Source organism: Nipponia nippon, unplaced genomic scaffold, assembly GCF_047370975.1.
Source record: "Nipponia nippon isolate SJK-2023a ecotype South Korea unplaced genomic scaffold, ASM4737097v1 scaffold_9, whole genome shotgun sequence".
NCBI lineage: Eukaryota > Metazoa > Chordata > Aves > Pelecaniformes > Threskiornithidae > Nipponia > Nipponia nippon.
Genome location: NW_028262413.1, coordinates 46,124,621 through 46,141,538, shown reverse-complemented (window position 1 = coordinate 46,141,538; position 16,918 = coordinate 46,124,621). Strand labels below are relative to the sequence as shown.

The following is a 16,918-nucleotide window of genomic DNA, read 5'->3' as shown; positions in this document are numbered from 1 at the left end:
CCACCTCAGGCAGATGGAAAGCAGCCAAGCATCTTCTGGAGCCGCGGCGCAGCCAGTAGTGCTCAGCACTGGAAACATCTGGGGCTCTGCTCGTGCTGCTCCATCCAACATCAGCCACATGCCGGAGCTGCAGCGAGGGATGGCCAAGCCAAGAGTGATTGCGCAACCAGACTGTTCTAGAGACTTGGTTATTGCATGAACTCACGCGTCCCAGACCCTCTCCTGAATCCACACACGCGTCTCCTGAGCTTGTCTTGCAGGACCCATGCTGGGGAGGGGACACCTATGCTAAGGAGGCTGCAAAATCCCATGCAGAAACACCTGTGTCTGCGCTGGGCTAGAGCTAATACCTGGTTTCCATAACACAAAGACTAATATCTTTTGCCTTTTGCAGAAAAGCATGTTTCTTTACCCTGCAGCGCGACCCATGGAAATCAATGCCAGCACATGCCAAGCAGCCAGTGGGATCAGAGCTGCATGCTGAGGCATCGGGGCTGTGCCAGGGACAGGCCGGCTGCGGCAGGAAGTAGGTGCCATCCAGGGAAGACGAAATCCTTGCTCTCAGTCTCGGCACCTTTCCCGCATCTTGTCCTCATCATGGCGGGGAAATGCGGCTGAGCTTCATGTTTATCTCACAGGTCTGGGGCCCCTGGCTCGCCAGGCTCTCCTTGCCCACCGAATAAATATTCTGCCACTTTTTGGCACATCTCAGGTGTTTTTTCCTTTTCCCTCGTAAACATAAACAGGAGCCGGTGCAGGCCACCGCCAATTATTTTTTATGTGACACCTTGATCGATGTTCCTCTTGCACCGCTCCCTCTGGCAGCAGGGTCGGCAAGGATTACTAAGAGGCAGCCCAGGACACTGCCGGCACATCCCGCTGGCCGCTGGCTGCCCTGACGCCCATCCCCATCCCTCAGGGATGGCTCCCGCCGTGCACCGCACAGATTTCTGCACCAGGCTCCTGCAGCAAATGGGCAGCACGGCCCCACGGTGCCCGGGGCTGCGTGCGTCGGTGGTACCCACTCGGACACGGTCGCACGCTTCGTGCAACACCCAAGAGCCCCGAGCCAGGACTGGCTGCCGTGAGTTACATGGGAATAACACGGCTGCAGAGGGAGGAAGGAGCTGGGGGGATTGAAGCCAGCCTGGGGCAGGAGGGGAGCTCTCGTTAGGGGTCATTGCTAGATCTCCCCACGGCTCGAGTGAGATGCGGTCACATTTATTTGCAAGCATGGTCCTGCCTCTGCAGCTCTGTGCTGCCCCGGGTGTCCAAACCAATCCATCTGGCTTTGTCCCACATCCTCACATCCCTGCAGCATCCTCATTTGATCCCTGCCAGAGCCAGTGCCGGGGCAGAGGCGAGTGGGCAGTGTGGGCAGCGCAGGCAGTGTGTGGGATGGCACCGAGCCCTGCCCCACGCCTGCAAAACGTGGGAACCCCACGGGCAACTCTGGGTGGGCACCGTGTTTGTCCGGGACCAGGTGAGAGCCAAGAAGCATCCCCAAAACTCATTGTGCTGCGTGCCTGTACCTCCATCTTCAACGCTCAGCAGCACCTATTTGGGATCCGGACCCAGGGCAAACCCCTAAGAGTGATGGTGCCGTGCCAGGACGCGGTGCCAACACCAAGACGTGGTACCCACACCGGGACGTGGTACCCACACCGTGCCCTGCCCTGCCACCGCCAGCACCCTGCCATGCTGTGACATTGCCGCCAGCCCCGGCGGCTGCTGTTTCACCGAGGGTTTGTGTTTACCATCACCTTGTTAAGGGATTATTCAGCCTGCGGTTTCCTCACTCGTCTGATCTGTTTTTGCTCGGCGGCCGGTGGCTCGCTGCCATCCCCTAAGCTACACGCCGGGCTATATAAGCGACCTCGCCGCCTCGGCTGCGGGGAGGCTCGTGTGCAGCCCGGCTCGGCGGCGGTGCAGGGGAGGTTTCGGTAAGCTGCAACTCTCTCTCTTCTTCCCAACTGGCTGCAAATCCCTTAACCCACGGCTGACAAGCCCTCACCTCGCCCCCGGACCGCAGCTCAGCTGGCGGCTCTGTGGTGAGAGGACAAGACCCTCCTTAATTGGGGTTTTCATGGTTTTTGTAGGTAAGATCAAAAAAAAACCCCAGCCTTGCTAAGTTTTTCCCCTTTGTCACAGCTAGTGGTTATATAATTTTGCTGTGTTATTAAGGCAGTGTAATTAAGAGCGGCTGTGATTGAGGGCAAGGTGGAAATTAATTGATGGGCAGATGAAGGCACAGAGGCTGCGGGCTGGAAAACATTGGTGGGGATGTGATTCTTCACGTCTCGCTTCTCCCCTCCTCATCCCAGCTAATGGGTTTGGGGCAGGGTTATGGGGACAGCCGGAGCAGGGGGTTCGGGGGGCACGGGGCTTTGCTCAGGCAGGGCTGTTTGATCTCCTGCGGCTCCGTCCCGTGCCGGCTCCCCCAGCGCCCTGCCAGAGAGGGGACACAGGCAATGCCGAACCCTCCCCGTCACGGAGATCCAGCCGCTTGAACTCCCCCTTTTCCAGCATCGCGTGTCCCGGGGAAAGAGGATTGCATCCCATTCCAAACCCAGCGCCGAACAACTCGCAGCCAGCTCCCAAAATAGCCACCGAGTGGGAAACAGCCTTTCAGCCTGGATTAATTTTTCCTGGTTATTGTCTGGCTGCGAGTTCATGACCCTGCCGTAAGCCCACAAAACACCGCTCATGTGTTGCTTGTTATTTTTGCTTGACTGGGATTTGCTGAGCCGTAATCAAAGTATTTCCTAGTCCCACATTCCCCGGTCTCGCAGGGGATGGTTAATACCTCTTACAAATAACAGGGTGTTCTCGCTGCCAGCTGCTCTTTGTAAGCCTCATTTTATGGGTAAACTGAGGCACTGAAAGGCTGAGGCAATATTTCCACACACCCCCCAAGTTCATTAATTTGGGGTGCATAAAATAAAACACCTGTAATTCCAGCTGCTGTCACTCGGGATAACACCAGCTCCATGGGTGCCTTCACAAATTAAATACCCAAATGCTTGACGCCGCAGGGCTAAGGGACTCACTTCAAACAAAATCTGAAGTTGCTGAGCTGGGGAAGAGCAACACAAAGCCTCAGCCCCTCATCTCTGCATGTAAAAAAAGGAAAACATTTGGCTTCTTGCTCACATTTGCAGCGAAGGCTTGGCTTGTGCATGGGATTTTCCATTTTCAGAGGCGCTCAGGAGCCTTCCCTCTCCCCACGCTCCTGGGATGTACTGGGACGAGCCGCTATCCTCACACTAAGCCCAGTTTGCAGGCGGAGGGATGGAGGCACGGAGATGTCCCTGCTCATGTTGGGGGCAGAGCAGGGAGCTGGGGGTCTCATGGAGCCACGTGGGCTGCAAAAGCATCCCTGCAGAAGTATTTAAGCTGTTAAAAGGCGCTTTAAGGAGATGTCATTACAAAGCAGCGCTCTGCAGAATAGATTTGGGCTCAGATGCGACGGCGAGTAGCAGAGGGGATGCGAGCGCAGACGCCGAGTCCCTGCTGCTTCCCCCTTGGGTGTAAGTGGGGGGCTGCCAGGGGTGGGCAGGGGGTATAAGCAGTCCCATGGCGTGTTTTGGACTGGTTCAGCCTAGAGAAGGTCCCTGAAGGCAACAGAACCCTGGGTGAGCCTCGACACGGCCAGGCTTGTCTCTGCAGGTCTGGGGAAGGTGCGAGACGGCTGTGGCTGCTCCAAGAAGCCCCTGGTCACCTCTGAAGACAGCAATGATCACCGCAAAAGGATTGATCCTCCTCTTCCTCCTGGGAGCCACGTCCGTTTTAGGTGAAGGTTAAAACGTTTCTATTCCCATCACCATGCTGTCCCCTGCCCGCGGGCACACCGACATGAAGGCACGTCCGCCGGTGGCTGCTGAGCCAGCAGACATGGGGCTGACATCGATGCTGGGTGCTGCTCTGGGTCAGTGCGGCATTCGCCTGGCCAAACCACTTCCAGACAAGGGCTGGCTCCCGTCCAGACCCCGGAGCATGGGCAAAGCCTGTCTGCAAGTCAGCCAGCCTCTGGTTGACCAGGGATGAGCCCCTGTGCCCACTGGGCATGCTGCGACCATCCCAGAGACCCCGCAGTGTCCAGACAGCACCCCGGCTCCCCTCTGCTCCAAGCAGACCCACCCTGGCCATTGCCTTATCCATCACTCGAGCATGAAACAACCCCCAGCCTCGGAGCCAAGCTGTTGGGAAGCAGTGATGTTGCTCTTCTCCAGGAGAAGATGCTCGGGAGCAGCAGGATCTGTCCGCTGCTGGCTCTGGCGGGTTGCACATACCAAAGCGCTGAGTGATAAGCAACCTGCCCCTCTGCTCCAGTGGGTCTCGCAGAGCAAATGTGTTTGCAGGCTCTTTGGATTTGTTTTCTGAGGCTATAGAGGAATTTTGCCCTGAAGTGCTCTGGCCAGACGCCCAGGGATAAGAACAGGGAGTCAATTTGTCGCTGGGGAGATGCCCAGAAGCCCTGCTGAGCCCCCAGGAGCTGGGCACGGGTGAGAGCTGGTGCCGGGCAGCTTCAGACTTAGCTCCCCAGTTTAAATGGAACCAGTCCCAGCAAGCACCCCAGGAACCAGCTATGACCACCAGCTCCCCGTGGGCAGCCAGCAAGTGCAGAAACCAGTCCATGTCCCATAGTGACAACCGTCCTCGTTAGGTCCAACCTCATGCACCTCAGGTTCATTTCTCCTCATGCAGGGAGAGGCAAGATATATTTTATACCTCCAGCTATAAAAAGATGATTTGATCTGAGCTGCTCCAACACAGAAAGCACAAAAAAGTTTTTCTTGGGTGCTAAGGGAAATAGCAAATTTGCATCATACCCGAGCCGCAGCGATGCTGCGGCGCATCTCCATCATGCCCTTCACTTGGCATCGCCTGCATGTGATGCACCGCAGCCCACAGGAGCTCCAATCTGCAGCTCTAACCAGCCACAACCCAAAGGGAAATCTAAAAAACTGAGCCTAAGGATGCCCAGTCCCTTGAATCTAAATAATTTATTATTAATCTAATTTAATCTCTAATTTATTGACCCTTAGGTCAAAGGCTTCTGAAACCAGCCCTCGGCAGGATCCAGATAAGACAGAAAACCTTCAGCCCGCTGGTAATGCTCAGCTTGGAGAGTAAGTTATTTCCCAGCTCGGGCAGCTTTCCCTCTCCGGGACAAGGGGTGTTTACATGCGTATTATTTTTTTCAGCCTTAATTTACAACCGAACAATATTATTTGAGTAGATGAGGACATTTAGGCAATGGAATAAATGTTAATCATCCGCGACCTCCTGTAGGGTTTTGGCTATTGCTGACACATGCTGTTGGCTCCTCTCCTGGAAAAGTGAAGGTCAAGTGCATGACCACAGCCCCAACTCCCATCAGAGGCATGCACGGCCCCTCGCCGGGCTGGGAGGGCGAGGAGAGCCCAGGGATGGGCAATCACATGCTCCGACCTGCCTTTGCCCTGCCCAGCCTGTCCCCATGCCCGGGGCGGTTTGCGACGCCATTGCTTTAGGATTAAAGCCCATAGGGCATTAATTACCCGCAGAGCCCGCTCTGCTCGTTAATCCCCAGGAGATACCCCGACCCCTCAAGCTGTACTGCCCAGGGCTTGGGATTTAAATGCCAGCAGGCACTGAAAGGGCTGGACATGCTGATGCCGTAGCCGAGGGGACTTTCCCAGCTTTCTGTCCCATTCCCAGCAGCTCTTTTAGCCGCTGGGGAGAATCAAAGCACCGAAAATATGGACACTCAGAGAGAAGTCCCCTCCACCTGCTGAGAGGTATTTTTAGGAAAACTACCAGGAAAATTGCTTTCCCCTCAAAGTGGATGGCACAAAGCAGTGATGCTGAGGCTGGGGCTCGCAGAGCAGGGCGTGACTCCTGCTTCTCTAGGGAGAAATAAAGCAAAATCTTGAGTTTTTGACCAATGCCACTGGAAATTAAAACATCTGCCCTTGACAGCAGTGAGCTGTAAACTCAGTTTTTGCCTCCAGGAGAGGGTGTGCCAGAGCCGGTCAGCCTGAGCAGCCGGGCTCGGTGCAGCCAGGCCGGCAGGTAGGACTGGTGCTCAGGCAGGGAGCAGGCAAACCCTGCCCGAATCATCCTGCGCGTCCTCTGCCCGCAGGTACGAGGAGCAGCTCTCGCCGCGGAGACCCAACCTTGGCCTACGCCAGACGCAGTACGTTCCTGCCAGCCGGTGCCACGGGGTAGCTCTGTCCCTCCCCATGTCCCCGCCAGTGCTCGACCCCTCGGCTTCTCCCTCGACCTCCGCTTTCTGTTTTTTCTGCTGCCGAGGTGCTACCCAGAGCCATATAATGCCATTTTCCTCCACAGGACTCCCCTCCTCTTTTCTTATCATCACCGGCCTGTAGATCAAAGCAGCCAATCCCAAACAAGCTTAGGATCTTACTAAGACCCCGCTTTACAGACCCTGCTGTTGCAGATTAGATTTTCACTCGGGGCAAGTACAGATGGGCATTTATCCATGTGCCACCCAGGATGAGATCACGTCTCCAAGCCCACCTCCTGCATCCCCCAAATTGCTAAATAAGGTCTACGGATGCACCCCTCGGGCTGCTGAACTGGAGATGCCAACATGCCAACAGATTAAAAACTTGCCCATCTAAGCCAAGTGCTCGCTCCAAACCAGACATGACACTTCCGTGGCTGCTCATTTAAATGGTCTTTTCCAGCCACTTGCTTTTGTAAGCCAGGGGCTTGGTTTTGACCATCACTACTCAAATAGCCCAGCCATGTGCCTGTCTGCCTTTCTAGGAAATAACCTGGCCTGGTTTATTACAAATCGGGTGGAAGAGTAGGTGTGGGAGACAACACGGCACATGTTCCCAAGAGACCTCATTTATAGAACCTTTAGTTACAAGCTCGTCCTCATAAATGTTATTAGAACATTGTCATTTAAAAATAAACCCAAACCACAGACTTGGAGTGTATCTTATCCATTCAAAGCAGCTTAAATTAATACCATCTAGTAGACCGGTTAAAGAAATTCCTTTAAAAATCTAACCGTACATTAAATTCTCGATAAACCCTCTTTGTGTTTTACAAATCAGCTGGCCCCTAACATGCTCAGCCTGCTCGGTAGCATCTTAGGCTTCTGTTTGCACACAGTAAAACTGGTGCTCACAATAGGACACACGCTTCCCCTATAGAGAACATATGTTGAAGTACGGTTAAAGACATTCAACATGATCATACCAACAATTTTACGCTCTTTTTTTATTGGGTTTTGTTTTTTTTTTTTTTACTTAACCACATTTGAAATGCAGGCGAGTGTTGCCCCTCAGACAGCATTTAAATGACAATGTGTGTTTGATTTCCTTTAAGCCAAAGTTATTCAACACTAAGCGTGAGCTCCATGCACTTTGCTCCCCTCGAGTTTATCTTAATCATGCTGAATTCAGTAGCCTGCAGGGAATTCAGTCAGAAGCATTCAGGCGCCTACTCGTGCTTTATTTCCCAGCTCCCTGCACATGCCTTGAGTTTGTTTAATCCATGTGGTGCATAATATCCAAATGCATAGTCTGAGCTGTATAGAAAAGCTGCTATATAGAAGCTGCTGTAAAACCAACTGCCTGTTTTCAGGCAGCCATACACGTAACGTGCATCTCAGTAACACACTGCTGATGTTATTCAAGGTCCACTGGTGCAAGATTCAAAACGGTTTTTGTCTCCGTGGTCGAAATGGAGCGAGTGCTCAGGAACGTGCGGCCAAACCGGTGTGCAGAAGCGGACCAGATCCTGCCTAGCTGAGCGCCTCTGGGGCGTGCACTGTAACGAAGCAACTGAGGAAGGGCGGCTCTGCATTGGACATGTTTGCTCAGGTGCTCCTATAACCTCACTTACAGGCAGGGGACAATGTCCTGATCTCACCACTCCCTAGGCGTTGTACTCCCTTCACTGCTGTTTTACCGTCTTTCTCTCCCTTGCCAGAATTTTGTGATGCCAGTGCCTTCAGGAGCAGGCCTGGAGAGAGCTAAGGGAGCAGGGCATGGGGAGTTTATAGCCAAATAGCAAGATGAGGGGGGGAATCCAGGTATGGGGAATCATCAGGGACCCATAAAGATCCTGGGGATATAGGAAAAATCCCGTTAATCGTGTTGCAACAGCAGCTCTTAAGGTGGAGTCGGCGATTGCAGGCAGCTGCCTCCATGCAATCTCCAGGAAGGAGAAGAGTTGGGAATATTGAATTGCTGCAGCCCTTGCTAAAGGGGCTTGTAATTAATTATATTATTCTTATAATCCTCTTTTAAACATGTGGCTCTGAAAATAGTCCATGTTTTCTCCAGGAAAGTTGTTTCGGGTTTTCCCTGATTTCTTCCATTTATTTCCAGCTACAAAAAAAATTATCAAGTAGCTGCTGTACAGGGATGCTCTGTGATTGTAAAAGGAATGACCTGAGCCCTTGCATTGGGAAGAGACAGAGGTTATTATTTAGGATTAATCACTACAGGTAATGAAAATGTTCCAGAATCACCGTTTGGGAGACCATTCCTTAAATCCATCAGATAATGCTCATTTGGCAATTAACCTATGTCTTGCTCAAGCCAGGCTACCATCGAGTAAGGGGAGACAGCTTTTAAGATAGACCACATTCATGACTTTTGGGCATGAGTTGGTAACATAAACCTACAAAGTTTAAGGGATTTGGATTTGTAATTTTGCCAGGGTTGAGCTAAGAGCTCACGTGCTGATCTGGATTCAAATTTTCCTGAAATTCAGTCCTTTGGGGAAGGTAAATAACAGTTCCTAGCTGTAATTATATCCACGTGGCTGCTTTCTACTAATTGTCAGGTTCAAAACAACATCGTCCCTGTGTTTCTAATGCACAGCTGTTGATAATCAGCAAAAATATGTTTTGGATACAATTTATTCCTTATGCAGTATCTGCCTTATTGCATCTAAATTAAAAGCAGACGTGAAACCGTGCTGTGAGCATTATGGGGACTTGGGGCTGCTTTCTGACCTGCATACCTCTCCTCCAGCCTGCAACATCACCTGCCCCATGGGCCGCGTCAACGCCGACTGCGACGCCTGCATGTGCGAGGATGCGACCCTGCACGGGAAGGTCTCCCTTGAGGACGGGTCGCCCGCTGCCGATGCTCGGGTCTACCTGCAAGCCAAGAAACTCAAGCTGTTGACAACGGCCGATAACAGGGGCATGTTTAGGATCCCAGGAATCTGCCCCGATGGCAAAAACGCCCTTAAAATAAAGAAGGCTAAATACGCAACAGCGACTGTCACCGTGCCGGAGAGCAACAGAAGAAACCTGGCGATCCAAGTGCAGCTGCAACGATCAGGTAGCCCCAAAGAGGGGGGGAATGCAGGAGGCTTTATGCAGGAATCAGAAATAAACCGTGATTTTTAGGAGGGGAGGAGTAACGAGATGGCCTTTTCCTCCTCCCGCAGGCAAACCCTACATTTTCAGGAGCCCCGAGGACAAAGCAAGGAGAGTGGGACAGAGTGTGTCGCTCTGCTGTGATGCCCTCGGAAACCCTGCCCCCGACCGCTACCTCTGGTAAGGAACTCGAGTTTGATCGGACAGAAGTCTTACCTGTCCCACAAATTCAATTTTTATCTCCTTACTATCTCCATAAAGGTGTTTTTTTTTAGTTGTAAAACAGCTAAATAGGCCGAGAACTGCTGGAAACGATGGTTTCCTTGAGATGTGCAGAGCTGGCGTTTCTCACAGGTGCGGTAATGTCATCTGCAGAGGGACTTACTGGAAAAAAATACAAACAAGAGTTTGAAAAACCTCAGCAGGCAGGACTGGCAGCTCCGCCTGCCTGCCAGCGCCCGGCAGCCACATCTCAGTACTGCCAGGGGAAGGGGAATAACTTTTGGGTGATGCCACTCAGCCAGACTGTAAATGGGGAAACTGAGGCAAGAAGTCTGGCAAAATCCACAGGGCGGGATGCAGGATTAGGCCATCGCTGTGCTCCAGCCAGGCGGTCAGTCTCTGTCCCCTTAACTGCCTGCTTGTTCCTGGCAGGTACCACAACGGCTCACTGCTGGATCCCTCCTTGTACAAATACAAAAACAACCTGATTCTGAAGAACTTGAAGAGAGAGCAGTCAGGAGAGTATTTCTGCAAGGCCAGCAGTGCCGGGGGCTCAGCAAAGTCCCAATCTGCCAAGCTCGCTGTCATAGGTAAGAGAAAATGCGCACGATGCTCTCCAAGCAGCTGGGGAGGTGGCAGGGTGCAGAAACCAGAAATCGCGATCCATGCGGGAAAGAAAAGTCGCAGGAAAAATATTTGGGGTTTATTTCATGCATCTGTTAGCAGATAAGCTTGCGTGAGCTGGTTATGAACCAGATGCTCTCTACAAACTGGAGCTCTGGATTGCAGGTGACCTGCCAAGCTCAGTCTGCTGATTTCAGCAGGTTTCCCACTGCACTTGCTGCCTGATGTGGGAATGTTTCTGTTTGTTTGGGTTGTTTGTTTTTTTTTAAACCCCGGGACACATTTTGGTCTGTCCATAGCCAAAAAGTCAGGCAGCTGCAGAACATCCAGCCGAGGCTGGGTTGGATGCAGTGGTGGGTAAGCAGGAGCTGGGACGCTCCTGCAAACAGCACTGCTCTTAATCAGGTACCTAAAGTTAAAGCTGAGCACCTGCTTCACCAAAACGGAGGCCAGATGAATTCAGCTAACCAAAATCCTGCAAAACATCTGTTTTACGGCTGCAAAAACCTCACTGTTATTAGCAATGTTTAGCTCTGAGGGTTTCAGACCACATAGTGATGACTGTACAATTATTTCATGCTGCTCATTAAGAAATCCTATTCAACAGGAAGACAAGAGGCAGCCTGCAACTCCCAGCCCCAAAGCCACCTCATCCGACTTCCACATGACTGCCTCCAAAAAGCAACCAACTCCTTCTACTACGATGTGGGCAAGTGCCCAACGAAGACCTGCGCTGGGAAGCTGGATAAGGGACTCCGGTGTAAGGACAACGTCGCCTACTGCTGTGGGGTGTCCAAGATGGAAACCAGAGACATCTCCTGCAACGGGTACACGCTCCCCACTAAAGTCGTCACAGAATGTGGCTGCAAAAAATGCACCGAGACCAAAATAACAGTTCGAGGCAGAGCTACGGCAGCAGATAATGGTGAGCCACTGAGGTTTGGCCACATCTACATGGGGAATAAGAAAGTGAGTATGACCGGCTACAAGGGAACCTTCTCTATCCACGTCCCAGCAGACACGGAGAGACTGGTTCTAACTTTCGTCGATCGGCTGCAGAAGTTTGTGAACACAACGAAAGTTCTGCCCTTCAAGGAAAATGGAGGTGCTGTGTTTCACGAGATCAAGCTACTAAGAAAGAAAGCCCCTGTTACGCTGGAATCCACCGAAACCAACGTGATTTCCTTGGGAGAAATGGAAGATGATGATCCAATTGCTGAATTAGAAATCCCTCCCGATGCATTTTATAGGAAAAATGGAGAAGCCTACAGAGGCAAAGTGAAAGCCAGCGTGACATTTCTGGACCCAAGAAACATCTCAACGGCCACTGCGACACAAAGTGACCTGAACTTTGTAGACGAGGAAGGAGACGTATTCCCACTTCGTACGTACGGCATGTTTTCCGTGGACTTCACTGACGAACAGGGCACCGAGTCTCTTAACGCAGAGGAAGTGAAAGTTCATTTGGATGCTGCTCAGGTCAAGATGCCAGAGCACCTGCAAGAGATGAAGCTTTGGTCGCTGAACCCGGAGACAGGATTATGGGAGGAAGAAGGGGACTTCAACCTTGAGAAAAGCAGACGGCGCAAAAGGGAGGAGAGAACTTTTTTGGTTGGGAACATGGAGATCAAAGAAAGGCGGCTTTTTAACCTGGACGTCCCAGAGAGCAGACGGTGCTACATCAAAGTCCGGGCGTACAGAAGCGAGAGATTTCTGCAAAGCGAACAGATCCAAGGGGTTGTGATTTCTGTTATAAACACGGAGCCAGAACCAGGTTTCTCCTCCAACCCCAGAGCATGGGGTCGTTTTGACAGCGTGGTCACTGGTCCCAATGGTGCCTGCGTGCCTGCCTTCTGCGATGATCAAAACCCCAAGGCCTACACAGCTTATATCTTGGCGAGCTTGGGGGGCGAAGAGCTTGAAGCTGTGTCCTCTGCTCCCAAACTCAACCCTAATGCTGTTGGGGTCCCACAGCCATACCTCAACAAGCTCAACTACAGGAGAACAGACCATGAGGACTCTAGCACTAAGAAAACGGCATTCAGCATTAACATGGCCAAGCCAAGCCCTAATTCCCCAGAAGAGAACAACGGCCCTATTTATGCCTACGAAAACCTAAGAGAATGCGAGGAAGCTCCATACAATGCTGCTCACTTCAGGTTTTACAGGATAGAGGGAGACCGGTACGACTACAACACCGTTCCCTTCAGTGAAGATGACCTCATGAGCTGGACTGATGACTACCTGGCATGGTGGCCCAAACCCATGGAATTTAGGGCCTGCTACATTAAAGTAAAAATAAACGGACCCCAAGAGGTGAACATAAGGTCTCGTAACATGGGTGGGACGCACCCGCGTACCATTGGCAAGCTCTATGGCATCAGGGACGTCCGCAGCATTCGTGACTCCAGGCAGCCGGATGTGTCGGCAGCCTGCCTGGAGTTCAAGTGCAGCGGCATGCTCTTCGACCAAGACCGCGTGGACCGCACGCTCGTGAAAGTGGTCCCACAAGGCAGCTGCCGCCGAGAGAGCGTCAACAGCATGCTCCACGAGTACCTGGTGAACCACCTCCCCATGGCTACAAACAACGACTCCAGCGAGTACACAATGCTGGCTCCTCTCGACCCGCTGGGACACAACTACGGCATCTACACCGTCACTGACCAAGACCCGAGGATCGCCAAGGAAATCGCCCTGGGCAGGTGTTTCGATGGCACGTCCGATGGCACCTCCAGAACTATGAAGAGCAATGTCGGCGTCGGGTTGACTTTCACCTGTTCGGAGAGGAGCACAGCGGAGCAAAGCATCTTCCAGTCTCAGAGGAACGCAGGCCAGCAGTCCATACTGGTTCTGCCAGGGGAGAGCCCTGCATACCGAAGGCAGCCAGCGAGCCGCCAAACCACCCAAGGCAGGATCCCGATGAGGGGTCAACGTTCTCCCGCGTACTAGAGCTCTATAGGAGCTCAGTAAAGTCACCTGCACTTGATTAAATATAATTTGAAAATAACACCTGCCTGCTAATAACCTAATTCAAAGCTGGTAGGTGTCATTATTTTTGAGATGCAATTAAGGTGCACTTTTTTTTTTTTTTTTTTTTTTGCACCAGAAAGGAAAGACATAAGGCAAAAACTGGGGGCCAGTAGCAGTAGTGGGTTTGTGTCTTACTAAATGCATCCATAGAAATCTTCTTTCTGCCTGACATTAAACAGCTTCACATGATAGCCTAAAGGGAAGACTAAACACATAATTCAATTAAGTCATGTACATAAAACATTCTTCTGTTCTGCATCTGCAGACTTTGCCAGCCCAAGTACCTGTACAGTAGTTGGTAACATGAAAAAGAATAAACTGATTTCCTCATACTGAATTCAACTGCGAGGTTTTGTACTTGAAATGTAAGTATTTTATTTATTTCTAGCTTGTTTTAGAATGACTGTATTCAAGCTAAACTACCGGCAGCTGCATTTCTAAAAACTCACATGCTTGCTAGCACAGAGAAGCCATGTGGATTTGTAGGTTCCACATGGATTAAACTACAGTTTTCTCTTGCTTCTTGCATTATTTGACAAGAAAATCCATGCTCTATGATAGGGTAGGTTAATAAAACAAGTCATTTTGTAACTTCGACAATGCTGTGTTGCTTTTGTGTTTGACATGCCCAAGTAAACCACGTGTAGAGCTGACCAACTAACTTGCAAAATTTCACCTTTCTGTTCACAAAGAGGTCACAGCTTTATCAATGTGAGACCGACCTGGGTACGGGTGAGGGGTTTGGTGGGTAGCTGGTGCTCCCCCAGGTCCAGGGCTTGGCCACGGCGTGCTGTGGTCAGGGAATCTGTCCCCAGCTCAAGATGTGGAGAGGCAGCAACGGTGCTGGGAGAAGCGGAGCAGCAGGTCAGGGCAAGGGATAAAGTAAGGAGACAGCAGCAGGGCTCCCAGAGTGGGACAAGATGGGGGGAAAAGAGGGTTTTAAGGATGATAGGAAGCCAGGCAATGTAGAGCAAGGCTGGGAGGTGCAGAGACAGGAGGAGACAGGCTTCCCCCCACATTCAGCAGCAGGGAGCAGGATGCTGCTGGGCAAGAAGCTGCTCTTAGCTGAAGGTACAGGTGGCCACAGAAAGGGTCAGACAGACAGTGATCCATCTCCAAGTGAGCTATTAAGTTGCCCTATCAAACCTCCCTACTCCTAGCGTGGAGTCAAGGACCTCACCAGCACAGAAGACATCCTGTGTTTATACCCAATCACGCCATTGGCAATCAATTTTTGGGGTGCAGGCAAGCCAGCAAGCTTCCAACGCTGAAATTGCCATCAAGAGATCACAAAAAGGTGGGCAGCGCTACTGGATGAAAACTGGAATTCAAACACATGCTCAAGCATGGATTTCCCTCTCCTTACCCCATCCCCTCCACTGGGTATGGAGCCAGTCCTAGGTCTACGTTGTCTTACCTACAGCCCATTAAGGGCATGGGGAATCTTTCGACAGCCTTTAGCAAGTTTCAGAACAGGTTCTCAGGTCTGACACGGGGAATCCCAGGCAATAAATGCAGAGCTGTGCAGGACTGAGTGCCTATGCAGCCCGAATTATGCTTAAAAAGGTTAAAAAAATCCCCTAATAATCCATGTTTTTACGCAAATTGACAGTTATCAAAGAGAAGCAGAAAAGGAAGAGCTGTGGAATACTCTGGCACATCCTCTTCATACCAATGAATTTAGACTCTGTGTGTTTTCTTTTGTGTCTAGTCTGCTGCAAGGGCTTGGCGTGAGCTGGGGCCAAGGCAGCCAGTGGGGAGCATTAGCTCGGACCTTCCCACAGAGCTCTTGGCTTGCGCTGCAGACTCGCGGAGAAACCTCTCTTCCCTCTGCTCCCCTCCTCCTCTGCAGCCAGCCAGCCAAATCCCGAACTCGGTTTCATCACTTTGAGGGTGAAGTAACACAAATGACTTCTACAGATCAACCCAGGAGATACATGGATGAAAGCAGGCTCGGGATCTCGTCCCTGTGCTGCATGTGGGCTTGCCAGAGCCAACCATGGCAGAGTACAGGGCTCCTCCTTTTGGGGAGAAATGTCTGTTTAACAGGAATGAAATGGTCACAGCCCCACAGCCTGAAACAGCAAGAAGCTCTCCAAGTTTCCCCAAACTGTCCCCCACGGCAGCGTAACTCCAACTTGGAGGAACAAACTAATCTCTGCGCTCACTGAGTCCCTGAGCTCTCGGAGGAGGCTGCTGGCAGAGTACATTGGATACAGAGCAAGACAGAGAGGTTTCAAACACGGGTGCTTAAGCACTATCAACAGAAACCAACCTCGGCCCAACAACCACCACTCAGTGTTAACACTTCGTCATTCCTGATGAGCCACCGTGCCAAATACATTAAGAAAGGACAAAAGCTACAGCAGGTCCTGGCATCCCCCACTCACACGAGTTTTATGCTGTAGTTCAACGTCAGCGCTGACTTCTCCAGCTTGTGTTTATGGTCAGTGCACGGCAATGTCCTTTCTGCAACCTGAAGCCTAACCCAGACTCCCACATCTCAAAGGAGAGCATCAGCTGGAGGAACGCAGGAGGGCTGCGACTCAGCTCCTCCCTCGGCCTTAGCCTTTGGACCACCAGCCTTGAGAAACAGGCTGAAGCAGGAGACCTGGCTCCTAAACGTCGGCAGGTTTGCGGCTAATGGCAAAGCATCTTCCATTAAGGTTGCTTAGTTTCCAACCCTCAGATAAATCTGGTGACCTATCCCTCCTCCTGTTTTTAAGAAAGGGATTCCCAGAAGCTATCAGGCCGTCAGCAGTTAGGATAAACAAAAGGAGAGCTATTTCTTGCCTAGTCTCAACCTTCCAATTACTCAGGGATTTTGCAATCAACTTTTTAAAAAGACTCAAGTACTGCTGTGATTAGTCACTTACACTTTTTGTTTATTTGTAATTTATTCAGCAGAAAACAGGAAAAAAAGAGGTTTCCTAGGAAGCAGGGGGAGTAGTAAGGTTTCAGATCATGAAACAGATGCATCTAACTGCGAGTCACCAGCATCCTCAAAAATATCACTCCCTCTAACATTTACTTGAAATCCAAGATGAAATCATTCCGATCCAACACCAGAGCCCTTCTGGTGCCCAAACGTTTTGCAGTTCTACCAGTAATTTGGCTTCAGTGATCTTAAACTGAGCGGTAGCGGACGCTGGGGCTATGAATACCTCCGCTACTTTCCCTCTCTCGTCCGAGAGGAGGCCAGCTGTTTTATTTTGCTAGTATCGCTTTGCAATTGCTAGGGTGGCTGTACTCGACCTCGGCAGCGGTACTGGGGATTGAATCACCACGTCTGCGTTCCAGAGTCAAGCCTGACATGCTATTCCACACCTCATCAGTGAATGCCCCATTTTTGTTTTGTCTGTTCTGCAAAAATAATCAGATTTTCATTACCTACCAAGTTAAATCCCTACGGAGCTAGGTGAAAGCAAAGTTTCCAAAGAGACATTTTGGCTAACAGCTGCCTGGGGAACACCAATTCCCTTTAAAGCTTCTCTACCAGGTCAAAAATAGCATGCCAAAGACTTCCACCATAAAAAAATAAATTAATCTTACCCTCTTTTCCTCCATAAAACAACTGGGGTAAAGTTGTGCCTGTTCAGAGCTAGGACATTAACAGTTAAGCAACAGAGAACTGTCTAACCTTTGATAACCTCTTGCATAGAAAGCAATTCTGACTGAGAAGCC

The 16,918-nt window shown here is 51.1% G+C and overlaps 2 protein-coding genes across 12 annotated transcripts in view; one reads left to right on the top strand and one right to left on the bottom strand.

The window, feature by feature from the left end:
- MTFMT (mitochondrial methionyl-tRNA formyltransferase) overlaps positions 1-16,918 on the bottom strand; it is a 34,693-nt gene that overhangs the window by 7,000 nt on the left and 10,775 nt on the right. For 2 of the 10 annotated variants that reach the window (XR_015701662.1, XR_015701664.1), the window contains 2 exons: positions 9,575-9,742; positions 7,141-9,133 (listed from right to left, as the gene is read on the bottom strand). The gene's annotated coding sequence lies outside the window, so the exon portion shown is untranslated. Of the gene's footprint in view, positions 1-7,130; positions 9,134-9,574; positions 9,743-14,083; positions 16,598-16,918 lie in introns of those variants that run through there. The other 8 variants (XR_015701658.1, XR_015701656.1, XR_015701661.1 and 5 more) reach the window with 8 other exon arrangements.
- On the top strand, positions 1,901-14,074 carry CILP (cartilage intermediate layer protein). 2 transcript variants are annotated; one of them, XM_087745276.1, is made up of 9 exons: positions 1,901-1,943; positions 3,601-3,793; positions 5,049-5,132; positions 6,128-6,181; positions 7,659-7,844; positions 9,006-9,320; positions 9,430-9,538; positions 10,013-10,170; positions 10,812-14,074. In XM_087745276.1, the coding sequence occupies exons 2-9, from the start codon at positions 3,736-3,738 to the stop codon at positions 13,151-13,153; spliced, it is 3,306 nt and encodes a 1,101-aa protein (XP_087601402.1). In that variant the 5' UTR covers positions 1,901-1,943; positions 3,601-3,735; the 3' UTR covers positions 13,154-14,074. The 2 variants fall into 2 exon arrangements, with proteins under 2 accessions (XP_087601402.1, XP_009468495.1); XM_009470220.2 differs by having other exon boundaries at positions 1,912-1,943; positions 3,670-3,793.